Below are 27,704 nucleotides of genomic sequence, written 5' to 3'. Positions count from 1 at the left end.
TATGACCTTTTTTTCCAGGCTGGATATGACACAGAAAACTCTACTAATCATTTCACCATCCCAGGATCATTCTCCTCTCAAGCATCAGGAACAAACTCAGTTATCCGCTTTAGCAGCAATGTCAATGTTACTGGCCGCTGGGCCTTCCGTACTGACCATGGATCAAGAGGCTGCACTTTCAGAGGTGAGACCAGAAACAGGGTGATCAGTACAAATATTGTTTTGCGTTAAAGTGAGCTTATGATCAATAATTCATACATCAGCCTGGGAGCTTTCTTCTACTTGTCTTTTGTTCGTTATTTTTAGGAATGAATGTGTTAAAGTAAAAGGCTTTGAAAGAGCATTTCTTTTTATTCTGATGAAAGGTGATCCTGTGCAGCTGGGAGACTCATTCTGGAGGGACAGTACCTGTGCAGAGAAGTGCACCTGCACCTCACAGGGTCTGCAGTGTGTCCGCCAACCTTGCTCCTTTGCCCAAGTCTGCCGACCATCTTCCTTTCACCACTCCTGCCAGAACGTGCCAAGACACAGCTGCACCATAAGTGGTGATCCACATTATCGTACCTTCGATGGCACGCTGTTTCACTTTCAGGGCACTTGCACTTACATTCTGTCAGAACAATGTCGCCGAAATCTGCCCTACTATCGAGTGGAGGGCAAGAACGAGCATCGAGGCAGCACTCGTGTTTCCTGGACAAGACTGGTCAAAGTGTACGTCCATAATGAAACCATTGAGCTTGTGAAAGGACGGCGTGGTGAGGCTAAGGTAAACAATAAGAGCTTCATCTACTCACAATAAGTTTTTAGTCTGTCATGTAAAAATGATATGTGATTCATATTCTTTGCCTGCTTCTATGCTGACAGGTTAATGGAAACTTTGCTGCCACTCCAATCTCCCTGAACAACGGCAGCATCCAGATTTATGAGTCAGGTTTCTCTGTGACCATCAGCACCAACTTTGGCTTGGTGGTCTCTTATGACACAAATCATTACGTCAGGATCAGTTTGCCCTCCACATACCAGAATGCCACATGTGGCCTGTGTGGAAACTTTAACAGCCGAGGTGCAGATGACTTTCAAACTCCACAAGGCGAAGTTGTGAGCTCTGATGTGACTTTTGCCAACAGTTGGAAGGTATCAGGGGATGATGATCCTGGATGTGAGGCACGGTGTTCAGGTCTTGCCTGCGCTGGCTGCACTGACAATGAGGCAGCTTTATTCGGAGATACTGGACATTGTGGAATTCTCGAAAGCCCTTCTGGACCTTTTGCTGCTTGCCGTATGAGAGTCAACCCACAACCCTTTGTAGAGAGTTGTGTGTATGATCTGTGCGTAGCAGGAGGACACCAACCTGTTCTGTGTCAGGCCCTCAATGTTTATGCAACACAGTGTCAGGAAAATGGGGTCCAGCTACCAAATTGGAGGAGTCCAGGCCTTTGTGGTAAGTCTGTCAGTAATTTAACACTATTAACACAAAATAATTTCAGACTGTCCTTCATTCCATAATCAATGCTTTTGTTCTTGTGTAGAAATCCAATGCCCAGCCAACAGCCACTTTGAGTCTCAGGGCTCAGGATGCCCAGCTACCTGTGTCAATCTAAACTCCACCCAAACCTGCCCTCTTCCTGCCCAGGAGAGCTGTGTCTGTAATGCAGGCTACGTCCTCAGTGGTGGTGTCTGTGTCCCTCTCTCTGAATGTGGCTGCAGCTTTGAGGGCCGTTACTACCGCTCTGGGGCAACTGTCATACCGGACGAGGACTGTGGACGACGTTGCAGCTGCAGTCATGGCTCCATGACCTGTCGATCACACAGCTGTGGTCCACTGGAGTCATGCAGGGTGGAGGATGGAGAAAGAGGATGCAGACCAAACAGCTATGGCACATGCTGGCTGAAGGGCTCAGGGTCTTATCATATGTTTGATGGACTGACATATCACTATCCTGGGGCATGTCGTTTGACTCTTGCCAGAGTGATGGGATTTTCTGATCACCCCCACTTTTTGGTGACAGCAGAAAAAGTGCCCAGAGGCCAACACGATTTTGCCAGGTTGCTGAAGTTCGAGGCATTGGGAACACAAGTCACCATTGATATGGCAGACAACAGTGTTGTTCAGGTAAGCAACTAAAACACACTTTAAAAGGAAGACAAATGTGACAAAAAAGTGTGGAAAATTCAAATTTTCAATGCACTCAAATAAAATAACAACAAATAATTGTTTCATTTACTTTTTTGTGCAAGTTGAAAACCTTAAAGGTCTCACAGAAAACCTGACACTAGCTGTTTAAATGGTCCTTCAGGTCGACGGTCAGCTGATCAGACTACCATTCAGATCAGCATCCAATCAGATCCAAGTCTACCACAGCAGCATTCACAGCATCATCCTCCAGACAGCCTTCGGTGTGTCCGTGCAGACAGTAAGCCCTGACTTTGTACGAATCACTGCACCTGGTATCTACAATGGTTCATTGGGTGGACTCTGTGGTAACTTCAATGGTGACTCAAACGATGACTTCCGCACACCCAATGGCATGCTGGTCAACAGCTCTTTGGCCTTCGGAGACAGTTGGCGAGAGGGCCCTATCAATGCACAGTGTGTGAATCCAAGTCCTACATCAAATTACAATTCAAGCAGGTGTGACATCATTGCCTCACCAGACAGCCCTTTTACCCAGTGTTGGGCCGTGGTGGACCCACAGCGACATGTTAACATATGCAGAGAGGCCATTAGATTCTCTGGCCATTCAGCATCAGCTCTCTGTGAGCAGCTACAAGGTTATGCACTAATGTGTCAGCAAAAGGGTGTCACCCTGGAGCACTGGAGGAATGTAACTGGCTGTGGTAAGAACTTCCTCTTCTCCAAAGTTAACTTTGGAAGTTTTCATATGGTATAAAGTCAGTAATGACTTATTTGTGTTAACCTGTTTGTTCTTTAGAGCAAACCTGCCCTCTGAACAGCCACTATGAGCTCTGTGGAAGCACCTGTCCCTTCGCCTGCCCCAGCCTCTCTGCTCCCTTCTCCTGTGGGACTCTGTGTCAGGAAGGGTGCCAGTGTGATGATGGCTTTGTCCTCAGCGGCAACCAATGTGTGCTACCAACATCTTGTGGATGCTACCATGAAGGACATTATCGGCAGGCAGGTGAACAGTTCTGGGACGGGGATGAATGCCAGAGTTTCTGCAGCTGTAATGGCACGACTGGGGCAGTCCACTGTGCTCCCAGCTCCTGTGGTCCCCAAGAGTCCTGCCGTGTGGTGAGGGGGGAGTTTGGCTGCCATCCTAACCCTCACGGCACCTGCTCTGCCTCCGGAGACCCTCACTACCTCACATTTGACCAAAAGGCCTATGACTTCCAGGGAACATGTCGCTATGTTCTGGCAACTCTGTGTAATGACACAAGTGGACTCCCCAACTTTTCAGTTGAGGCTAAGAACGAGCCCTGGTTTGGCTTACCAGTCTCAGTCACAGCAGAGGTGTTTGTGAATGTGTCGGATTACCAATTCCGTATGACTAGAGGCAGAAGAGGCATGGTAGAGGTGAGTTGAGCTATATACATCTTTTTCTGGTGAGTGAGCATAGTGCTTTCCTTAAACCGGCATGTGTGATGTGTGATTAGACAGAAACTAATCAAAGTCAGGTCCTGACACGATGACGACAGGGGACCTGCCCTCTGAACCTCCAAACTGATCTTATAGAAACCCACAAATGATTTCATCTTTCACAACCAATTTTAAGGGATTGTTTTAATAAGCTGATCTTTTTTATCAGCCAATATATTGGAATTACATTTGTTAAGTGCTAATCTTTCAACTTTGGCTTCATCCACAAATGTAAATGTAAAATGTTCTTGTTTCTCTGATTTAATTTTTTCATGGTTTAGATAAATGGAATCACAGCAAATGTACCAGTTGTCCTGAGCAGAAATGTGTCGATCTTTGCAAGTGGACATCAAACTTTCATCGAAGCTGATTTTGGCCTCAGAGTGATGTACGATGGGTCAAGTGTAGTGTCCATCTCTGTGCCATCACATTACAGGTATGTTTTAATTGCTCACATATTTAGTGCACCAGCCCACAGGGAAGCTGGGCTAAGCCTTATACATTACTAATGTATGGACCAGAAGTCTTTTCGTTGTTTCAAGGGGGCAACATAAAAACATTAAGGGAGCTTTTATTTAAGGACCTGAGAGCTGATAGAGTGCATCTTTTAAATGGAAAACTGTACTTTCATCTTTTATCCAATAGTTCACAGGCCATTATTCAAGTGAGCAATACTTGATTAGAAGTTTTTGTAGTTTTATTTTAATCAACTTTCAACTTTATCATCACCAGAGGCCTGACATGTGGACTTTGTGGAAACTTCAATGGGAATCAAAGTGATGACTTCACCACCCCATCTGGAGCAATAGTCACTGCTGCAGATGAGTTTGGGGCAGCTTGGAAGGTAGCAAACGACGACACCTGCAGTGACGGGTGTGGCTCCTCCTGCCCACGATGCACCAATGAGCAACCTGCTAGAGCTCAGTGTGAAGTGATTAAAGCAGTCACTGGCCCCTTCAGGCTCTGCCATCAGCATGTGGACCCAACGCCATATTTCAATGACTGCGTGTTTGATACCTGTCTGTTGGGAAATGAGCGCCAAGAGCCTCTGTGCAGGACCATTGAAGCATACATCAGCGCTTGTCACTCTGCAAATGTTGAAATATTCCCTTGGAGAGACAACACCACCTGCAGTAAGTCAACTGGTCAATATGGTGTTTAACTGCTAAACAAACAAATAGGTGTTTTTCCAACCTTCTGCATCTACAAACCAGATAAGTCAGCAGTTAGGTTGTAAACATTCCTTTCCTGCCTCATTAAGGACTGGACTGTCCAGCCAACAGCCACTATGAGCTGTGTGGTACTGACTGTGGCCACACCTGTGCCAGCAGCATTGATGCCACCTGTGAGCGGGTTTGCTCTGAAGGATGTTTCTGTGATGAGGGTTTCCTCAGGAGTGGGACAACATGTGTCCCTGTGGAGAGCTGTGGCTGCACATATGAGGGCTTTTACTATAATGTAAGTCACATAACTGTAGATTAATTGAACCCCAGATTTTTAGAAATATGTTTAAAATTGTCCTCGGAAAATGTCAAAGACGTCAAACTTTGCTCAAATACCAATTTCCCTTTGGTCAGGAACCAATAACAACCAATAACCTTTTTCTCCCATGCTACAGGTTGGTGAGTCCTTCTGGAAAGATGGCTGCTCTGAGGAATGTACATGTCATAGTCCCAATGACCTGCGCTGTTCTTCTGCATCTTGCACTCCCACACGACAGTGCCGCATCAGAAATGGGCAGCTGGGCTGTTTTGATTCAATGTCCACTTGCACCGTGTGGGGAGACCCACACTACATCTCATTTGACGGGGCGCTGGCTCATTTCCAGGGCACATGTTCTTACATCATAACCGAGAGCATGAACCACAGTATCAACGAAACCCAGTTTCGGGTTGTGGCCACCAATAATCACCGTGGCAACAACCGTGTATCATTTGTGTCAGCTGTGGATGTATATCTCTCAAAGCAAACCGAGAGCATGCATATAAGGCTTGGACCAAACAGAAGAGTGATGGTAAGTAGTGAACTACAACTTCCAAGAGGAAGAATTTCTTCAATCTATCTGGTGTAAACAAGGTAACAAATGTCTAAAAATACTTAATTTGCAATCTATTGTTCCAGGTAAATGGGAGTGAGGTGACTCTTCCTGTGACAGGAAACTTAGCTCAGCTGGTAAAACAGGGAAGCCACTTTGTGGTTGATGCCACCCACCTGATTGTCCAGTTTGATGGTCGCAGTACCCTCCTGGTCCGGATCAGCCAGCACTGTCAAAACAGAGTCACAGGGATGTGTGGGAACTTCAACAATGATCCTGCAGATGACAAAGTCCTGCCCAACGGCACACTGGCACAAAATGACAATGAGTTTGGACACGGCTGGAAATCACCCACAAGCCAACCAGGGTGAGTTGGTAAATATTACTTAAGTTTCATTGCCTTTTTTAAAATGCATTTTAAAATTTTGCAAATGAACCATTTGCACTTCTTCTATACAAATCCAAAGTCCACAGTATGCACAGTATAGAAAATTGTATGCAGCAGCAAAGGAAAATAACCCCGTTTCTTTTCCAGATGTGGATCAACAGATGAAGAAAATGATGACGGACTGAATGACTGTACCTTCAAGGAAGAATACTCTGAGCTCTGTAGCGTTATCACTAACACCAGCGGCCCATTCAGCACCTGCCACCGTTACGTTGATCCCGAGCCATTTTTCAGCTCCTGTGTGTTTGACCTCTGCCTTTACACTCCAGCCAACGGCATGCTGTGCTCTGCCATCGCAGCCTATGAGAGAACCTGCTCAGTTTTGGGATTGAACATAACAGAGTGGCGCTCAGCTTTACATTGTGGTATGTTTGAATAATGTGAACAGATAGACAAGGTGAAAAAAACATGAAAGTGAAGCAATATCTTAATAGAACTAGCCATTTGTCCTATTTCTGTAAAAAGAGTTACATCACATTCACACTGAATTGGCTTCATTCGGTCGAGCAGGGGTGTCAAAATCAATCATCCAAGGCGCCACAACAGAAAGCACTCTTGAGGTCGTGGGTTCAAGAGGAAGAACATTTGTTGAACCTAACCACATTTTTAATATAAATATCAATTTAAACAGACAGAATACTATATTTTCCCGGATAATATAAATGAACATAAATATTTTGTTCGCAATAAAAATATCTAGTGCAAACTTGAAAACATGAATAACAACTTGCAGTTGTTAAATCCTTATATTACAGCCACATTAGCTCCACAAACAAGACACACCGATTTGCTGGCAATGTCAATAAATATTTACTCTGCCTCACAGTTTTAAAAGCCGCTTTTGTCAAAGACCATTTTTCTTCTCCCCATTTTTAGGGGTTAGCTTAAACGTGATGGTCTCAATTGTTATTTGTATTGTTCGGCACACAAACATGTGTAAACTAACATGAACACATTTTCAGGTCACAACCAAAACAAAGAACAGCAAAACTCAAAATGCAAGACACCCAGTGGGGGATTTGACACTTTACAAGAAGATGTTCTTATTACTGTAATATTATAAACTTTAAAATCTTCTTTACAGTACCTCTTGCCTTATCTTTTTCCACTCTTTCCATAGCTGAGTCCGACCCCTGCGAAGAGCTGAACTGCACAGAGAATGAATGGTGTGGGGAGAAGGATGGAGTGTACGACTGCTTCTGTGATGAACGCCACCATCGGCCCAACAATGAGAGCTATGGTACAAATTCAATCCAAGTGATTGTTGATTTGAACGATGATTTTTTTTTTCCATATTTAAATCAAGATTAACTATGTCAAGAGCACTTTTTCTTCAGTGGACCCCAAATTTCTTTTGATTCCTTTCCTTCTTAGACTCGTCCATCACTTGTGCCGGTAGTTCAGGCTCCATGTCTGTGTCCCGCTGCCAGCTGTTTGAAGCTGGCTTCCACTCTAATGCCCTCCATCTCAAAGACAACTCCTGCCAAGGTACTCTCCAGGACGGACGGCTGATGTTCCACTTCAACAACGACGATCAGCTCTGCGGGACGGTTCTCAGGGTACAGTCCATTACATTATAATGTTATCAGTGCAGACAGAATTAGATTTTACATTTTGTCAATATAATCAACTTTGTTTTGTTTTGTTTTGTTTTTTTTGCAAATTTAAGAGCAATGGAACTCATTTCGTCTATGAGAACGTCATCCAGGGTGATGTGGACCCTCATGATGGTCCAATCAGCCGTCAAAGGAACATCCACCTACGCTTCTGCTGTGAATATCCTCTGAGCCAGGCCCTATCTATGTCTGTGGGCATCAACCCAGTAGAGAGGTGACAAAATGTTTTATTTCATACATTCACACTTTAATGTGTCTATATTTCTCTTGTCTTGTAAATGTAATTGTTCCACTTCCATTCCAGTAATTATCTTACATTTTTCTCACAGCATTGTCAGCAAAAAACTTCCAGCTGGCCAAGGACAATATCAGATGAGAATGATCCCCTACCAGGATGCTGGCTTCCACTTCCCCCTGACCAGTAACACAAACATTGAAATCGAAATAGATGAGAAGTTGTATGTGGAGGTGCGGACAGAGGGAGTTGATGGTCGACAGATCGCCACCATCCTTCAGTCTTGCTGGGCCACGCCAGTCAACAACGCCAACTACCCTGTCCGCTGGGATCTCATCAGTTCTGAGTAAAGAAACTGTAGCAACTTAAATCTGTTTTCACCGTGTCTGAAAAAAACTTCTGCTTCTTTTCTTTTCCCCTTTCCCCCTTTCCTCTCTTTTCTGAAATAACTATCTGACATCTATTATCTTTTATATTCAGATCAACCCCACAGAAACTGAGAAATACTGCTTTGGATGGGCCAATTTGGAAAAATTAGTTCTCACAGATAAATAGCAAATATCAATTTAATTGCACACGCTTTCTGCCACCTAGCACTTTCCTTTTGTGACCTGTTGAACTATTTATAGTACTCATCACTGAATAACTTTGCAGATCAGCTAAATATTGGTAATAATAATAATAATAACAATTTACAGATTTTTAGATAAATAAATCCAGCAACCTAAAGTCAAATAACCCTTAAATGTCTTTTTAATAGTACAAACTACTGTAACTTCTATCACCTCCTCTGTCCACCAGGTGTCCTAATCCAGCAGATGATACAGTCGAGATGGTTCAGAATGGCGTCTCCACCAGAGCCAGATTCTCCTTCAGGATGTTCACCTTTACCAACTATTCATCCATCTACCTGCACTGCCAAGTCCAGCTGTGTCTTTTGAGACACAACAACTGCACAGCTGTACGTACCGCTGAGTTTGGAGATGATTGATACTGTAGATTATCAACAGATCCATTAACAAAATCCTTTTCATTTTTTCTTGCAGCATTGCTACCCAGGCCACCACAGGCGAGTTGAGAGGGAAGTATCCCACCATGACAGTTCCTCCATTTCACTTGGACCACTACATCTGATCTCGGAGCACAGCAGTAAGCTCTGTCATCCTTCAGTAACTTTTCTTTTCCTGTAGATTATGTACAGTTCAATCAGTTCATCCTTTTTGAACTTTGTTTCTTGCAGGAGAAAAGGCACAATCAAGCAGCACAGTAGGCAAGGCGACCCCAGTGGTGGCCCTGCTCGTCAGTCTGATGTTCAGTTTGCTGACTGCCAAAACTTTGGTCTGAGAAGAACGATCAAAAGATGAATCAAAGTAGAAGAATCAAAAGATTATCAAAAAAAAAATAGATTTAACTAAATAAATAAATGAATGAATAAATAAATCACTCACCATAATACACATTTTCTGATTTAAGGACCACATCATTGTGATTTATGCTTGTTTTTGGTAATTTTACTGTACTGTCAGTAGGGGACACTAATCTGCCATTTATCCTTCTGGTTCACTGTGTCTGGTGTGTCTTTGTTTTGGTCTCTGTGGTGAATCTATCAAATATAACGAATCATTGTGCACAATAAATTGTAAAAATATCAAAATATTTCTACGCAAACAATGCAACATAAAAGTCAAATTAGTTTTTACTGAACCGCAGTCCTTTCCCCAGTACTTTTAAAAAACCACAACAATAATCAAGTCGTGTTTTAATATTTGTCTGAAATATTAAGACAAAATGAAAATTATATGGTTTGGGTTAGAGATTGGTTACTACAAACCTGGGCCAGCCATGATTGCCTGAATGCCATTTGACTTTTATTTTATATAGGCTATAATAAAGGCTAATGTTTACTGAAACGGTGGAATGACTGTTCTTTCTTCCAGTTATTCAGGAAAGTAGCAGTGTTTCATCACGTTAACACCTCATTTAAAAACAGTTAATGTTCTGATGGGCTTCTTCATAATCCACAGGGACGTTTCCAGTTCTTTCTACCAAGGTGAAGCTCTGTTTCAGCCGATGGTAAGTGTTTTCAAACTGAAATTAACTGTCGCTTCCAGAAAACTCAGTGAAGTAAGAAACTTAAGCTCTCAGGTCTTGCTTTATAAACATGAACTGCATATATTGCTTCATCCAGAGTGATAAACTTCATAGTGGCCAGCTGATGACTTGATGCGATGTTCCTTTATTCTGAAGTCACTTTTTCATGCACCGTTTTAGCTGCTGATGGCACCAAAGCTCCTCTCACTGGCTGTGGGAACACTGCAACTGAGATGGAGAATAATCTACTGAGTTCAAGCAGATCAATGCTGAGATGTCAGCCCAAAACACGAGGACTGAAGTTTCCTCGGGAGAGTGGCTGCTTTCAAAGCATCTCCCTCTGTCTCTCCTTCTGCAGATCAAATTTCCCTTCCAAATCAGATCAAAACCAAAATGTGTTGGTTGGCCCCTTTTCTGGTAAAAAAAAATTTCGCAATGTCAATAGTCACAGCAAGACAAAAGATCACAGAGCTGCCTCGCTGACATTCCTCTTTATGTTCTGAGGACACCATGCACATCAATTATATCAATTGACCAAACATTAACATAAGTATGTGTCAAACCTGTTTGTAAACATAATCTTTGTTAAACTGTTGGGTCTGTGAGGAAGCTCCTGTTACTAAGGTAAATAAATGGTTTCCAATGAAAGGGTTTCAGTATAATAGGCAAGGCAAGGCAGCTTTAAAACATACAATTAAAAAGAAAAACCAAGAATTATATAAGTGTAGATAAATAAAACATCATGCAAGGACAATAAAAGAGCATTTAAATAACAAGAAGGAGAGAAAATAAATAAATTATAGGCTCAATAAAATTCATAGATAGATTGAATAATTAAGAATTAAAATGCTGCAGTAAACAGTAATGTTTTCAGGCCTGATTTAAATGAGCTGACCTCAGGTATTCAGGAGGTTTGTTCCAGAGAGGGCATTGTAACTAAATGCTGCTTCACTTTGCTTGGTTCTGGTTCTGGGAACACACAGCAGCCCTCTCCCAGATAACCTGAGGAGTCTGGATGCTTCGTATGGAAATAACAAGTCTTGTATATATCTTGGTCCTAAACACTCAGTGCTTTGTAGACCAGCAGTAAGATTTTAAACTCTATCCTCTGACTCACAGGAAGCCAGTGTAATGATTTACATATTTTTTTTATATTTGTAGGCAGAGTGTCTAGGCAGTATGTTGTGGATTTTAACAATTTCTGTAATCTAGAAGGTTCAAATGTTCTGGATTAGTTGGAGAACAAGATGGCACAAGCTATATTATCATGTTTCCTGAGGGGGAACCAGATACTTGTCTGTCTTATCCTTAATATTTTATGTGTGAAAAAAGCTGCAAAGACCTTCAGAAAGCAGACTGGGATTGGCTCCAGCACCCCCCGCAACCCGGAAACGGAAAAGCGATAGAAGATGGATGGATGGATAAAAAAGCTGCAAAGTCGTTGCATGACTTGTTGGACAGCAGTTCAGGAGGAGCTGATGCTGTGGTTTTTGTCAGTCTGTCTAAAAATGATTGTCTTGCATTTTTCAATTCCTGGTTGTAGATGTGAAGACTCAAAATTAAGCTGGAGTTTGGTTTTGCACCATCTGCGTTCTGCCTGTCGGCATAGTCTTTTTTGAGCTTTAACTGGTGTGGCATTTCTCCAAGGTATTTTTCCTTCCAATGGCATTGGTAACAGCCACAACTTTGGAACTGAAACTATTTACAAGGTCATCAACTGAGCTGAGTGCATGGTTGGTGATGGTGAGTAATTAATATAAGGCTTTCTAATTACTTCAATATGGGTTACCGCAACCTCAGAAATATTAATACCTTCAGAAATCATTAGGTCAAATGCACAAACAATGTCCCTTGTTTTGCGATGTTTTCAGGATGTTCAAAGGTTCCTTGGCACTTCCAGCTTTGAAGTTATCAACATGAATGTTAAAGTCACCCACTAAAACAACAGTCAAAATCAACCCATACACTAGACAATAGTTAGTAAACTCATCAAAAAATTCTGCATTATATTTTGGGGGTCTATAAATAGTTACAAATGTTGCTTGACAGAAGGACTTTAGCAACGTATAACTAAAGTTATACATTGCTAAAGTCCGGAGCGGTTGACTCAATAAGAACTGCTGCATCGTTATCTTGTCCTAACCAAGTTTCAGTCAGTCAAGCTTGTGCTTGACAATAAAATCACTGATTAAGAATGATTTGCCTGCCAAAGAGCTGAAATTGTGTTAAAAACCCCTCTTCCCCATGCTTTGGGACAGACTGGCAAGGAATGCATATTAACTTTGTTAACATCACTTTTCTAGACAGCTGGACCGTTCTCTTTCTTTTACCCACAGAGACATGAGCTGATGAAACCTCCGGTGCATTGGGCCCTAGCTTCAGGGGTATTTGCCTTGAAACCAAAACCCTTTGCACATCAATTTTTACGGTCAGCTGACTGTGCTGGGTTCCCTCATAGTTAGAGCTTTCAGGCGGAGGGAGTGTTGGCTCTTTGTGTTTTGTTATTTCTTCAAGTTTACAACGTCAAAACGTTATGCAGAAGATAATGCAATGGTATCATTACAATTAATCTAATTATCATTATTAGGGAGGGTGTGGTTCTCATGCTTTTAGTGATGCTAGGGCAATTAAGAGAAACTCTCTGTGGTATGTTTGTGTCAATCTTAAAACGCATTTTCAAAGGACAAGGGAACAATGGGAAACGGAAGTGAGGAAGAAGAAAGTTGGCCAAGGATGAATCTGACCAGCTCTTGACTCTAGCCTGTCAGATAGGTCGCCATGTGTGCAGATTGAGCTGTTTATTTGTTTAAAAAAAAAAAAAGCCATCCAGGGTATGGCACCCTCAAAGAGCTCTATCTGGGAGAGAAGCTTTCATCATCTGGTCATCAGGCCCATTTAACTTTAATTTTATCACCTGATCTGTGTCACTCCTTACTCTTGAATGACTCTGGATAAAGACATCTGCAAAATGATTACATTGAAATGGAAGAAAGGTGCACAGTTGATGACACGCCTGGTGATGAATTACATCGGATGACACAGGAGGTGGCCAGACAGACCAGTTAACCCAAAACGAGGACTGAGGGTAAACTGGGAAAGTCTGGATGAGACTCCAGTGTGATATTCAACTCTTATCTTAAGACAAACGTCCCTTTGCATCCTGGGGTAGGCTGTGTTCAAAGCATCCATTTACACCTAACAAGAGCGGCCAGTCATGATAACAACTCGAGAACCCAACAGTGGCTATCGCTAGTGAGAGATGCCGGGTCTCCTGAAACAGCAGCTCAGGTTGTTTCCATCAAGGAAGCTCATGTCCTCTGAGGAGACAGTGCAGATTCAAAGCCAGTAATCAAGACGCTGCCAAAGTGGGTGAGATTCGGTCTAAGATGTTAAACGCCACGACTTTAGTGCAAACATATAGCCCAAATCTGTTTTATTTATTTATTTTGGAACATTTGTTAATCATTTAAGTAATACTTCTATCACCTGCAGGTTTGTATACCTTATTTCATTCACTTAATAACCTTTTTGAATGGCAAAACTGGCTCCACATTCCCACACTTGCTTTTCCTGCCTCCACTGAACAGTCACTAAATGAAAACCAACAACTTTAATCTGCGTTTATCTAGTATGTTTAAAAGATAACCATGTGCTTTAAACTTTCTATGCCTAATCATCTCTCATTTAATAATTTGTTGTGTTACTAAATGTTTCTAGCTCAATGTTTTTCATCACAGACTGTAAGGAGAGACTGAAAATGACCAAATTCAACAAACAATGGAGCACGGACAAATTCATTGTTGCTAAATACTGAAACATGGACAGTAGATGCAAAATGCAGAACATGTCGGTTTCTTCACTGCAAAATGAAGACATGAAGTAGAATCCCTATCATTATTAAATCTTCATTCAACTGTGAGTATTCAGTTAAGAGTCGTTCTTTAGCTTGGCGAAGCTAGCCAATACCTTCCCTTTTAATTGTATCTGGCTGTCTATCAATAAGCAGCCACATATCTCACCCATTAGATCATAATAATGCTGCCGCGCCCCTCCTTTATTTCTTAGACCACACCACGGATGTTCTTTTATTTAATTCTTTGTCATTGTCAACTGACACATTTTCATGTTCATTTCCTTGGAGCCAAGACATCAGCTTTAGTTTGATGACAAACGTGATACATGTCCACATCCAAATTCTTTGTCTATCATCAGTTATCAGCAGGAATAATTTGTCTATGTTTCAGTGTTTTGGCGAATTCATGAAATAACTGGGGAATAACAGCTTTGACTTCAGAGTAACTGGCTCATGCCTCATCCACCCAAATACTGATACTGAAATCAATACAGCCCTTTTGCATAATTCTGCTGAAAAATTGACAAATATGAAAGAAAAGAAACTCTTTGGCAGACTTAATACATTCAAGATTAAGATCTTGATTTGATCAGCCTAGTAACTCACAGTAGGAGTTGCTGTCACAGTACAGAAGCTAATAGTGATCGAAATAATCATCTGAATGTCTAAACTCTGGATGAACACAGTATATCTTTCACAAACAGGAGCCACAGAGGAATGGAGAACATGTTGAGGTTAACTAGGGTTTAACTAGGGGTCTTGTATTTAATAGTGGCTTTAGTGACAAAACCATTGTGTACACACACACACACACACAAACCCCATGGATTATTATCACAAAATTATCACCATCATATTGAACAAATGAGGTTCATACACATATAAGTGTATCTATCTCATAAAAAGTTGACACACCCTGTGGTGTTAAACTATGAGGACAAGTGCAGACAAAGAAATGAAATAAACTCAAAGCCCGGTAAAGTTAGATCTGACACTTGTTGCATTATTTGTTGTGAACAGTGGAATATTTGGCTCAGTACGTAATGTCAGGCGACACGATGACGGGGTTCTGCCAGCAGGTGGCTGTACATAAAAGGTTCACATGAGCGAGCAATCAGAGAACAAATGCATCACTGCCAATGCAACAAGGTAATCCATTCTTTCATTACTATGCCAAACATCATTTCCAAACTGCAACTGAATATTGGTAAAAACTATTGAAAAAGTACTAAATGATTTGCTTTTGGTGCACATTTGAATACTTTACGGCAAATTCTTAGTATTATTTCAGGATTCCTTATTCTTAGTGGGGTATGTGCTCTGTGTTTGCTGTAAAGATGTTGTTTCTGTTTGTTTATTTTGAAAATTTTTGAATCATTTAATTAATCATTTAATTTATGATATCTGATCAGCAGAAGCAAGTGGATTTTTCAAGATGGTGCTGTTACTGTTTCTGGTGTTTGTAGGTACGTATTTTAAAAAATTGCTTTAATTCCATTTCATATCCATTAATGTATTTACATGAATTCACACACTGACACTGACATGAACTTCTCAGAAAATTCTCCACTAACATTTATGACCTTGACCTTGCTTACACAGGGACAGCGACTGCTCAGAATGAAAGTAAGTTGATGCTTTGATAATTTCTTTTGTTTTGCTTACTAATTCTCTTCACATAATCATGGCAACAATAAAAACGCAGTTAGTTATTTTACAAGGATTTCACGTGTTGGATATAGTAGCGGCATGTTGTCTCAAGTCAATTTTAAAATCATGGGCTACTGTTTTAAGCATATCTACAGTATATACATGTATATACTTTGACATAAAGTAATTGTAAGCATAATGTGCAGTGTTGTACATAAAGTCTCTGATGATAATTGCCCTTGTACATCTTCTACTAGAATTTTCTCAGCATTGACGTAGTTCAGTGTGGTTTGGGAGTCGTCACAGTTTAATTTTGGAAGTATTTACTTCCTTGACTGTGGGCCAAAAATGTGGCTGTTGATGCAGCAGTGTTTCACTGCCCCCTCTGGTTCCAGTTGATATGTTCCCCTAGTTTTCTGTTTTTGATGCTTTGATAACCTCTTAGTTTATGATTGTTCAATTTGCCATGACAACCTGAGAATGTTAAGGAAATTAATTCCAACTGAATTTCATTTAATTTCAATAATATATATATTTTTTATTGATGCTATAAATCCCTGATTTTGTCCGTTTCTATTTACGAACTTTCTTACACAGCTATCAGAAGTTTCCCAACTCCGGGTAAGTTGACAACCTCTTAGTTTTTTATTTGTTCAAGGTCACTCACAGGCCACTTATACAATCTTATCAAAATCAGTGCGGCGTATCAGTTATGCTGTATGTGTTGCAGCACTTTGTGTCTAGTAAAATTCCAAATTTGTTTATTGTTACATCTTAAAATTTAAAATTTTGAAGAACACCATCCACTTCTGGGGAAAAAAAACAGATTACAGTAAACTGACATTACAAATATTCACTTACAATATACATCCAGTGCCAGAGAAGCTTTGGGACAGACTGACAGAAGCTACCATGCCTTCTTTAAAATAAATCAATTTTTATCTATAACATCTTTTGTTCTTTCCAGTACCCCTCTATCCAGTTTCGGGTATATTGAGCCAAAGGATTGATGATGGAAGTTCTCCATTGATTGCCCTGCAGAGGCCTTTTGTTTACTTTGGACACCCACATACACAGATTTACGTATGTAAAAACAGTTTGACCAGACTACAACATCCACAACACATTCACATCCATCAGTTTTCAAATCACTTCATCAGAGAAAGTAAATTTAATCTTGATCATAAAATTCAACTGAAACTAAATGATTTAATTTTGAAGGGGTACTGTAATCATTTATAGCCATAATAATGATTACATTCATTATCAAGGACTTGACTCGGACTCGTGTTTTGGCATTCTTGAGCAATCATCATGTTTTCTTTTCCATCTTTTTCTGGGATATTAAAATTGAGGAAACTTTGAAACTCCTGACGAGCTTAACGTCACGACCTCCTTTTTATAACCATAATAACCATATAAGGCATCGGGTGCGCGCCTCATGCACTCGTACCTCAGACGACGGTAACTATGACGACCGGCACACGTGCAGCTGCTTCTGTAACGCTACTTTTTATAACTACGTTTGGTTATAAAAACTTCAAAAAAGATGGCAACAAAAGAACAACAAAAGAAGCGAAGACTACAAAGTCTGTGGTACCGGAATTAGGAAAATGGATCAACTACTTCAAATTTTATCAGGCACCTGAGAACTGACCCGGATCGGTAACTAAGTAAAGTCACATTAGCGCAAATAGACGGTTAGCAAACATGTTTAGCTTAGCATCAACTTTGTAACGTTGACTTAGTTTGCTAATAGCTTTGTAACTGAATATTTGAAAAGATGAGTGAGTGTTAGTTTGCATTGAGTGAAAAAATGGACGGGTAACGTTACATTCCACCGCCACCATCTAGTGGCTCGTTAATCAGAGAAAAATACATAGTTGTACTGTCGGCTTACAGGCACTTCAACAAAGAAAGTATCTTTAATCTTGATCATAAAATTGAACTGAAACTAAATGATTTAATATTGAAGGGGTACTGTAGTCATTTATAGCCATAATAATGATTACATTCATTATCATGGACTGCAGTCATCTTCTACTTGGTCCTGTTCAGTAACTGGTTTATGTATTCCCAGGTGAACCACAATGGACATCTGACCTTTGATGGACCATGGTCTCGCTTCGCCCCGGTACGGTTTCCAATACATGGAAACAGAGACATCATTGCTCCATTCTGGACAGATCTGGACAACAGAGGAAATGGTTACGTCTTATACAACCAATACACCAGCGGCAGCGTGCTTCAACAAGCTACACGGGACATTAATACGTATTTCCCAGGACTGCAGTTTACAGCCAGCTGGGTTTTTGTTGCAAGTTGGTATCAGGTGGCCTACTATCCAACCACAGGCACAGTAAGTCACTTTGTTCTCAATTGGAAAGTACATATTTGAGCATATGTGCTTTTACCTTTAAAATAAACACCACAAATGCATTTTTTCAGCAAACGACAGCCCAGGCAGTCTTGATTTCTGGGGGCCAGTACTCATTTGTACTGATGAACTACGGGCCGATAGCTGCTACAAATCATAGTGTACAGGTGAGAGCCTACACAGCACTAAAGTGTAAGAAGAGTTTTAAAGTTTTGGTTATGCAGTATTGGAATTCAAAGAAAAAAATATGGTATCATTCTTCATTATATTTCTATGACCTTTTTTTCCAGGCTGGATATGACACAGAAAACTCTACTAATCATTTCACCATCCCAGGATCATTCTCCTCTCAAGCATCAGGAACAAACTCAGTTATCCGCTTTAGCAGCAATGTCAATGTTACTGGCCGCTGGGCCTTCCGTACTGACCATGGATCAAGAGGCTGCACTTTCAGAGGTGAGACCAGAAACAGGGTGATCAGTACAAATATTGTTTTGCATTAAAATGAGCTTATGATCAATAATTCATACATCAAATCAATTAAAAGTGGTGCTATCCAAATACAATGGATTATCGCCTGTCAAAGCTCCAAAAGATCTAGACCCTGACCATAAAGATGCTCAGCCCTGGTGGAACACAGCCTGGGAGCTTTCTTCTACTTGTCTTTTGTTCATTATTTTTAGGAATGAATGTGTTAAAGTAAAAGGCTTTGAAAGAGAATTTCTTTTTATTCTGATGAAAGGTGATCCTGTGCAGCTGGGAGACTCATTCTGGAGGGACAGTACCTGTGCAGAGAAGTGCACCTGCACCTCACAGGGTCTGCAGTGTGTCCGCCAACCTTGCTCCTTTGCCCAAGTCTGCCGACCATCTTCCTTTCACCACTCCTGCCAGAACGTGCCAAGACACAGCTGCACCATAAGTGGTGATCCACATTATCGTACCTTCGACGGCGCTCGGTTTAGCTTTCAGGGCACTTGCACTTACATTCTGTCAGAACAATGTCGCCAAGATCTGCCCTACTTTCGAGTAGAGGGCAAGAACGAGCACATAGGGAGCACTCGTGTTTCCTGGACAGGATTGGTCAAAGTGTACGTCCATAATGAAACCATTGAGCTTGTCAGAGGACGGCGTGGTGAGGCTAAGGTAAACAATAAGAGCTTCATCTACTCACAATAAGTTTTTAGTCTGTCATGTAAAAATGATATGTGATTCATATTCATTGCCTGCTTCTATGCTGACAGGTTAATGGAAACTTTGCTGCCACTCCAATCTCCCTGAACAACGGCAGCATCCAGATTTATGAGTCAGGTTTCTCTGTGACCATCAGCACCAACTTTGGCTTGGTGGTCTCTTATCACACAAATTATTATGTCAGGATCAGTTTGCCCTCCACATACCAGAATGCCACATGTGGCCTGTGTGGAAACTTTAACAGCCGAGGTGCAGATGACTTTCAAACTCCACAAGGCGAAGTTGTGAGCTCTGATGTGACTTTTGCCAACAGTTGGAAGGTATCAGGGGATGATGATCCTGGATGTGACGCACAGTGTTCAGGTCTTGCCTGTGCTGGCTGCACTGACAATGAGACAGCTTTATTCGGAGATACTGGACATTGTGGAATTCTCCAAAGCCCTTCTGGACCTTTTGCTGTTTGCCATATGCAACTCAACCCACAACCCTTTGTAGAGAGTTGTGTGTTTGATCTGTGCGTAGCAGGAGGACACCAACCTGTTCTGTGTCAGGCCCTCAATGTTTATGCAACACAGTGTCAGGAAAATGGGGTCCAGCTACCAAATTGGAGGAGTCCAGGCCTTTGTGGTAAGTCTGTCAGTAATTTAACACTATTAACACAAAATAATTTCAGACTGTCCTTCATTCCATAATCAATGCTTTTGTTCTTGTGTAGAAATCCAATGCCCAGCCAACAGCCACTTTGAGTCTCAGGGCTCAGGATGCCCAGCTACCTGTGTCAATCCAAACTCCACCCAAACCTGCCCTCTTCCTGCCCAGGAGAGCTGTGTCTGTAATGCAGGCTACGTCCTCAGTGGTGGGGTCTGTGTCCCTCTCTCTGAATGTGGCTGCAGCTTTGAGGGCCGTTACTACCGCTCTGGGGCAACTGTCATACCGGACGAAGACTGTGGACGACGTTGCAGCTGCAGTCATGGCTCCATGACCTGTCGATCACACAGCTGTGGTCCACTGGAGTCATGCAGGGTGGAGGATGGAGAAAGAGGATGCAGACCAAACAGCTATGGCACATGCTGGCTGAAGGGCTCGGGGTCTTATCATATGTTTGATGGACTGACATATCACTATCCTGGGGCATGTCGTTTGACTCTTGCCAGAGTGATGGGATTTTCTGATCACCCCCACTTTTTGGTGACAGCAGAAAAAGTGCCCAGAGGCCAACACGATTTTGCCAGGTTGCTGAAGTTCGAGGCATTGGGAACACAAGTCACCATTAATATGGCAGACAACAGTGTTGTTCAGGTAAGCAACTAAAACACACTTTAAAAGGAAGACAAATGTGACAAAAAAGTGTGGAAAATTCAAATTTTCAATGCACTCAAATAAAATAACAACAAATAATTGTTTCATTTACTTTTTTGTGCAAGTTGAAAACCTTAAAGGTCTCACAGAAAACCTGACACTAGCTGTTTAAATGGTCCTTCAGGTCGACGGTCAGCTGATCAGACTACCATTCAGATCAGCATCCAATCAGATCCAAGTCTACCACAGCAGCATTCACAGCATCATCCTCCAGACAGCCTTCGGTGTGTCCGTGCAGACAGTAAGCCCTGACTTTGTACGAATCACTGCACCTGGTATCTACAATGGTTCATTGGGTGGACTCTGTGGTAACTTCAATGGTGACTCAAACGATGACTTCCGCACACCCAATGGCATGCTGGTCAACAGCTCTTTGGCCTTCGGAGACAGTTGGCGAGAGGGCCCTATCAATGCACAGTGTGTGAATCCAAGTCCTACATCAAATTACAATTCAAGCAGGTGTGACATCATTGCCTCACCAGACAGCCCTTTTACCCAGTGTTGGGCCGTGGTGGACCCACAGCGACATGTTAACATATGCAGAGAGGCCATTAGATTCTCTGGCCATTCAGCATCAGCTCTCTGTGAGCAGCTACAAGGTTATGCACTAATGTGTCAGCAAAAGGGTGTCACCCTGGAGCACTGGAGGAATGTAACTGGCTGTGGTAAGAACTTCCTCTTCTCCAAAGTTAACTTTGGAAGTTTTCATATGGTATAAAGTCAGTAATGACTTATTTGTGTTAACCTGTTTGTTCTTTAGAGCAAACCTGCCCTCTGAACAGCCACTATGAGCTCTGTGGAAGCACCTGTCCCTTCGCCTGCCCCAGCCTCTCTGCTCCCTTCTCCTGTGGGACTCTGTGTCAGGAAGGGTGCCAGTGTGATGATGGCTTTGTCCTCAGCGGCAACCAATGTGTGCCACCAACATCTTGTGGATGCTACCATGAAGGACATTATCGGCAGGCAGGTGAACAGTTCTGGGACGGGGATGAATGTCAGAGTTTCTGCAGCTGTAATGGCACGACTGGGGCAGTCCACTGTGCTCCCAGCTCCTGTGGTCCCCAAGAGTCCTGCCGTGTGGTGAGGGGGGAGTTTGGCTGCCATCCTAACCCTCACGGCACCTGCTCTGCCTCCGGAGACCCTCACTACCTCACATTTGACCAAAAGGCCTATGACTTCCAGGGAACATGTCGCTATGTTCTGGCAACTCTGTGTAATGACACAAGTGGACTCCCCAACTTTTCAGTTGAGGCTAAGAACGAGCCCTGGTTTGGCTTACCAGTCTCAGTCACAGCAGAGGTGTTTGTGAATGTGTCGGATTACCAATTCCGTATGACCAGAGGCAGAAGAGGCATGGTAGAGGTGAGTTGAGCTATATACATCTTTTTCTGGTGAGTGAGCATAGTGCTTTCCTTAAACCGGCATGTGTGATGTGTGATTAGACAGAAACTAATCAAAGTCAGGTCCTGACACGATGACGACAGGGGACCTGCCCTCTGAACCTCCAAACTGATCTTACAGAAACCCACAAATGATTTCATCTTTCACAACCAATTTTAAGGGATTGTTTTAATAAGCTGATCTTTTTTATCAGCCAATATATTGGAATTACATTTGTTAAGTGCTAATCTTTCAACTTTGGCTTCATCCACAAATGTAAATGTAAAATGTTCTTGTTTCTCTGATTTAATTTTTTCATGGTTTAGATAAATGGAATCACAGCAAATGTACCAGTTGTCCTGAGCAGAAATGTGTCGATCTTTGCAAGTGGACATCAAACTTTCATCGAAGCTGATTTTGGCCTCAGAGTGATGTACGATGGGTCAAGTGTAGTGTCCATCTCTGTGCCATCACATTACAGGTATGTTTTAATTGCTCACATATTTAGTGCACCAGCCCACAGGGAAGCTGGGCTAAGCCTTATACATTACTAATGTATGGACCAGAAGTCTTTTCGTTGTTTCAAGGGGGCAACATAAAAACATTAAGGGAACTTTTATCTAAGGGCCTGAGAGCTGATAGAGTGCATCTTTTAAATGGAAAACTGTACTTTCATCTTTTATCCAATAGTTCACAGGCCATTATTCAAGTGAGCAATACTTGATTAGAAGTTTTTGTAGTTTTATTTTAATCAACTTTCAACTTTATCATCACCAGAGGCCTGACATGTGGACTTTGTGGAAACTTCAATGGGAATCAAAGTGATGACTTCACCACCCCATCTGGAGCAATAGTCACTGCTGCAGATGAGTTTGGGGCAGCTTGGAAGGTAGCAAACGACGACACCTGCAGTGACGGGTGTGGCTCCTCCTGCCCACGATGCACCAATGAGCAACCTGCTAGAGCTCAGTGTGAAGTGATTAAAGCAGTCACTGGCCCCTTCAGGCTCTGCCATCAGCATGTGGACCCAACGCCATATTTCAATGACTGCGTGTTTGATACCTGTCTGTTGGGAAATGAGCGCCAAGAGCCTCTGTGCAGGACCATTGAAGCATACATCAGCGCTTGTCACTCTGCAAATGTTGAAATATTCCCTTGGAGAGACAACACCACCTGCAGTAAGTCAACTGGTCAATATGGTGTTTAACTGCTAAACAAACAAATAGGTGTTTTTCCAACCTTCTGCATCTACAAACCAGATAAGTCAGCAGTTAGGTTGTAAACATTCCTTTCCTGCCTCATTAAGGACTGGACTGTCCAGCCAACAGCCACTATGAGCTGTGTGGTACCGACTGTGGCCACACCTGTGCCAGCAGCATTGATGCCACCTGTGAGCGGGTTTGCTCTGAAGGATGTTTCTGTGATGAGGGTTTCCTCAGGAGTGGGACAACATGTGTCCCTGTGGAGAGCTGTGGCTGCACATATAAGGGCTTTTACTATAATGTAAGTCACATAACTGTAGATTAATTGAACCCCAGATTTTTAGAAATATGTTTAAAATTGTCCTCGGAAAATGTCAAAGATGTCAAACTTTGTTCAAATACCAATTTCCCTTTGGTCAGGAACCAATAACAACCAATAACCTTTTTCTCCCATGCTACAGGTTGGTGAGTCCTTCTGGAAAGATGGCTGCTCTGAGGAATGTACATGTCATAGTCCCAATGACCTGCGCTGTTCTTCTGCATCTTGCACTCCCACACGACAGTGCCGCATCAGAAATGGGCAGCTGGGCTGTTTTGATTCAATGTCCACTTGCACCGTGTGGGGAGACCCACACTACATCTCATTTGACGGGGCGCTGGCTCATTTCCAGGGCACATGTTCTTACATCATAACCGAGAGCATGAACCACAGTATCAACGAAACCCAGTTTCGGGTTGTGGCCACCAATAATCACCGTGGCAACAACCGTGTATCATTTGTGTCAGCTGTGGATGTATATCTCTCAAAGCAAACCGAGAGCATGCATATAAGGCTTGGACCAAACAGAAGAGTGATGGTAAGTAGTGAACTACAACTTCCAAGAGGAAGAATTTCTTCAATCTATCTGGTGTAAACAAGGTAACAAATGTCTAAAAATACTTAATTTGCAATCTATTGTTCCAGGTAAATGGGAGTGAGGTGACTCTTCCTGTGACAGGAAACTTAGCTCAGCTGGTAAAACAGGGAAGCCACTTTGTGGTTGATGCCACCCACCTGATTGTCCAGTTTGATGGTCGCAGTACCCTCCTGGTCCGGATCAGCCAGCACTGTCAAAACAGAGTCACAGGGATGTGTGGGAACTTCAACAATGATCCTGCAGATGACAAAGTCCTGCCCAACGGCACACTGGCACAAAATGACAATGAGTTTGGACACGGCTGGAAATCACCCACAAGCCAACCAGGGTGAGTTGGTAAAATTCAGGGCCATACTAATTTTTCAAAATATGATATCAAATATATATTTTATTTTATTTTATTCCAGCTTTTAAGTAACAGTTTAATGCATTGTCAATTATCTACATCCAGAGGTCGCATGACAACAGTGCACATGTTACAGAATACCACATGGTGGCAACTTTAACAAAGTCATACAAAATCACTAAAAGTTTATTTGTTCCTTTTCTTTTCCTTCCAGATGTGGAGCAACAGATGAGGACATCAGTGATGGACTTAACAACTGTACCTTTAAGGAAGAATACTCTGAGCTCTGTAGCGTTATCACTAACACCAGCGGCCCATTCAGCACCTGCCACCGTCACGTTGATCCCGAGCCATTTTTCAGCTCCTGTGTGTTTGACCTCTGCCTTTACACTCCAGCCAACGGCATGCTGTGCTCTGCCATCGCAGCCTATGAGAGAACCTGCTCAGTTTTGGGGTTGGGCATCCAAGAATGGCGTTCAGCTTTGGATTGCCGTATGTTTTCACAATTTCTATGATACATTTTGTTGATTGAACTAATTGAATTGATTGTGGAAAAACAGGAAAATAAACCAATATGCTATCCGAGCAAGTCAGTTTTCCAATTTGTCTATAAAGGTGCTCTCTGGTACTTTCTCTGTTTAAATTTCGTCACTTCTTGACTTTCTTCATTTTTTTCCACAGCTGTATCTGACCCCTGTGAAGAGCTGAACTGCACAGAGCATGAATGGTGTGGTAAAAGGGATGGTACCTACGGCTGCTTCTGTGATGAAGAACAGCGCTCCCGTGGCTGCTATGGTGAGGGCAACCCTTTTAAAAAGACTGTCCATACAAAAACTGCACAAACCAATTTTTTTAAATACCTTTTTGCCTTTTTCTCTTAGACTCGTCCATCACTTGTTCCGGTAGTTCAGGCTCCGTGTCTTTGTCCCGCTGCCAGCTGTTTGAAGCTGGCATCAACTCAAGCAACCTCCATCTCAAAGACAACTCCTGCCAAGGTACTCTCCAGGACGGACGGCTGGTGTTCCACTTCAACAACGACGATCAGCTCTGCGGGACGGTTCTCAGGGTACAGTCCATTACATTATAATGTTATCAGTGCAGACAGAATTAGATTTTACATTTTGTCAATATAATCAACTTTGTTTTTTCAAATTTAAGAGCAATGGAACTCATTTCGTCTATGAGAACGTCATCCAGGGTGATGATCCAATCAGCCATCAAAGGAACATCCACCTACGCTTCTGCTGTGAATATCCTCTGAGCCAGGCCCTGTCTATGTCTGTGGGCATCAACCCAGTAGAGAGGTGACAAAATGTTTTATTTCATACATTCACACTTTAATGTGTCTATATTTCTCTTGTCTTGTAAATGTAATTGTTCCACTTCCATTCCAGTAATTATATTACATTTTTCTCACAGCATGGTCAGCAAAAAACTTCCAGCTGGCCAAGGACAATATCAGATGAGAATGATCCCCTACCAGGATGCTGGCTTCCACTTCCCCCTGACCAGTAACACAAACATTGAAATTGAAATAGATGAGAAGTTGTATGTGGAGGTGCAGACAGAGGGAGTTGATGATCAACAGTTCGCCACCATTCTTCAGTCTTGCTGGGCCACGCCAGTCAACAACGCCAACTACCCTGTCCGCTGGGATATCATCAGTGCAGGGTATAGGAGCTATAGCAACTTAACTCTGTTTTCAGACTGATGTCCTACTTTAGTAAATAAATACTACATAATGATGCAACTTCTATCACCCCCTCTGTCCTCCAGATGTCCTAATACAGCAGATGATACAGTTGAAATGGTTCAGAATGGCGTCTCCACCAGAGCCAGATTCTCCTTCAGGATGTTCGCCTTTACCAACTATTCATCCATCTACCTGCACTGCCGAGTCCAGCTGTGTCTTTTGGCAAGCAACAATTGCAAGCCTGTACGTACTGCTTTGTGTGTATATGTGTCCTTTATAGTTTGTTCTTATATCACATAGATTATCAACAGATGCCTAATCAGAGGCCTCTAACACTTTTTTCTTGCAGCAATGCAACTCAGCCAACCACAAGCGAATTGGGAGGGATGTATCCCACCATGACAGCACTTCCATCTCACTGGGACCACTGCACCTGAACTCAAAACATAAGAGTAAGTTCTCTCATCTTCCACTAATGTTTGACTTCTTGTATATTATGTACAGCTCTATAAGTCCATCCTTTTTTTAACTTTGTTTCTTGTCTTGCAGACTAAATGATGCTATCAAGCAGCACACAGGCAAGGCGACCCCAGTGGAGACCCTGCTTGTCAGTCTACTGGTCAGTTTGCTGACTGTCAAAACTTTAATCTGAGAAGAACAAAGACGATGCATTTTTATTATCCCTCGACAAAATAAGTGTCATTTTTAACTGTGTGTAATTCTGTTCGAGGAGCCTTGTCCTTGTAATTTCTATTTGTTGTTAGTAATTTAAACTTTAAAACAGTAGGAGGCATTAATGTCCAAATCTTAAATATGCAATGCTCTCTCTCTTTCCTGTGTATGTGATATATAGTTATTGATTGAATCTTTAGTTTCTTTTTGGTGACTAAATATCACTGATGTAAGAATTAATTCTATATAATTAAGAATAAGAATATAATATTTTAAGTATTTTTGCATAAAGAGCATGAACAAAAATAGTTTCCTTTGTAAATGTGTAAATAACATAATCCAGTCTGAATGCTAAATTATGAACTTTTTTGTGGAGCAGATGATTCTGTAGTTGCTTCAAGTCACTAAACACTACATGCACAGGAAACAAAACAAAAACAATTCATGTATTGCATCACAATATCCCTTGACAGACACTTTAATGATGTGCATTAATAAAAGAACTGCTGGTTGAAAAAGTAATCAGATGTCTTTAAGAAACGTACCATGCTATACAAACTGTACTTAGAAACAGTCCCCCATATTTCTCCCTATTTATATTCCTCTGGGTTTTGTTTAAACGTCTGAAGTTCTTTCTTTGTAACATTAGAGGGCAGCATAAGATCAAATACACATTACACACTCAATGTCAATATATTTATCAATTGTATCAAGACTTTTACTAAAATATTGTCATTACATCAATAGTTAAGTTGTGGAATTCATTGATAATGACATGCAGTATAAAAAGTCCAAACTGGATTCCAAAAAAACATTTTGCCTTATATTTTGCCTGATATTTTCTATTTCATAATATAACATAGATGTATTTATAAACTATGAAGTAAGCAGACTCCACTATGCTATCAACCCTTTCTGTACAGAACACATAAATGTAATAATTGCCATCATCTAAACCAATAATATAAGATGGTTCTCATTTGACATAAAAGAAGCTGTCAATGATCGAAGAGGTCAGGTTTCTCTTTTTTTGTCCTAAATCTCCTT

The 27,704-nt window shown here is 41.8% G+C and overlaps 1 protein-coding gene across 1 annotated transcript in view; it reads left to right on the top strand.

Moving 5' to 3' along the window:
* The window catches only part of LOC115060456 (uncharacterized), a 31,555-nt gene extending 5,016 nt beyond the window's left edge, over window positions 1-26,539 (top strand). The window contains exons 8-49 of the mRNA XM_029528382.1: window positions 19-184; window positions 366-766; window positions 865-1,441; window positions 1,530-2,113; window positions 2,298-2,838; window positions 2,934-3,532; window positions 3,877-4,031; window positions 4,328-4,728; window positions 4,857-5,053; window positions 5,214-5,609; window positions 5,717-5,997; window positions 6,166-6,443; window positions 7,199-7,318; window positions 7,453-7,637; window positions 7,748-7,908; window positions 8,024-8,275; window positions 8,731-8,890; window positions 8,976-9,078; window positions 9,170-9,232; window positions 16,121-16,144; window positions 16,491-16,606; window positions 17,604-17,882; window positions 17,972-18,109; window positions 18,191-18,356; window positions 18,643-19,043; window positions 19,142-19,718; window positions 19,807-20,390; window positions 20,575-21,115; window positions 21,211-21,809; window positions 22,154-22,308; window positions 22,605-23,005; window positions 23,134-23,330; window positions 23,491-23,886; window positions 23,994-24,274; window positions 24,507-24,784; window positions 24,974-25,087; window positions 25,174-25,358; window positions 25,451-25,596; window positions 25,712-25,963; window positions 26,069-26,228; window positions 26,335-26,437; window positions 26,535-26,539. Of these exons, the coding sequence (XP_029384242.1) occupies window positions 19-184; window positions 366-766; window positions 865-1,441; window positions 1,530-2,113; window positions 2,298-2,838; window positions 2,934-3,532; window positions 3,877-4,031; window positions 4,328-4,728; window positions 4,857-5,053; window positions 5,214-5,609; window positions 5,717-5,997; window positions 6,166-6,443; window positions 7,199-7,318; window positions 7,453-7,637; window positions 7,748-7,908; window positions 8,024-8,275; window positions 8,731-8,890; window positions 8,976-9,078; window positions 9,170-9,232; window positions 16,121-16,144; window positions 16,491-16,606; window positions 17,604-17,882; window positions 17,972-18,109; window positions 18,191-18,356; window positions 18,643-19,043; window positions 19,142-19,718; window positions 19,807-20,390; window positions 20,575-21,115; window positions 21,211-21,809; window positions 22,154-22,308; window positions 22,605-23,005; window positions 23,134-23,330; window positions 23,491-23,886; window positions 23,994-24,274; window positions 24,507-24,784; window positions 24,974-25,087; window positions 25,174-25,358; window positions 25,451-25,596; window positions 25,712-25,963; window positions 26,069-26,228; window positions 26,335-26,437; window positions 26,535-26,539 (11,718 nt within the window). The remainder of the gene's footprint in view (window positions 1-18; window positions 185-365; window positions 767-864; window positions 1,442-1,529; window positions 2,114-2,297; window positions 2,839-2,933; window positions 3,533-3,876; window positions 4,032-4,327; window positions 4,729-4,856; window positions 5,054-5,213; window positions 5,610-5,716; window positions 5,998-6,165; window positions 6,444-7,198; window positions 7,319-7,452; window positions 7,638-7,747; window positions 7,909-8,023; window positions 8,276-8,730; window positions 8,891-8,975; window positions 9,079-9,169; window positions 9,233-16,120; window positions 16,145-16,490; window positions 16,607-17,603; window positions 17,883-17,971; window positions 18,110-18,190; window positions 18,357-18,642; window positions 19,044-19,141; window positions 19,719-19,806; window positions 20,391-20,574; window positions 21,116-21,210; window positions 21,810-22,153; window positions 22,309-22,604; window positions 23,006-23,133; window positions 23,331-23,490; window positions 23,887-23,993; window positions 24,275-24,506; window positions 24,785-24,973; window positions 25,088-25,173; window positions 25,359-25,450; window positions 25,597-25,711; window positions 25,964-26,068; window positions 26,229-26,334; window positions 26,438-26,534) is intronic.
* The last annotated feature ends 1,165 nt before the right edge of the window (window positions 26,540-27,704 follow it).

Source organism: Echeneis naucrates, chromosome 19 (genome assembly GCF_900963305.1).
Source record: "Echeneis naucrates chromosome 19, fEcheNa1.1, whole genome shotgun sequence".
Classification (NCBI taxonomy): domain Eukaryota; kingdom Metazoa; phylum Chordata; class Actinopteri; order Carangiformes; family Echeneidae; genus Echeneis; species Echeneis naucrates.
This window is presented reverse-complemented; position numbering and strand designations above follow the sequence as displayed.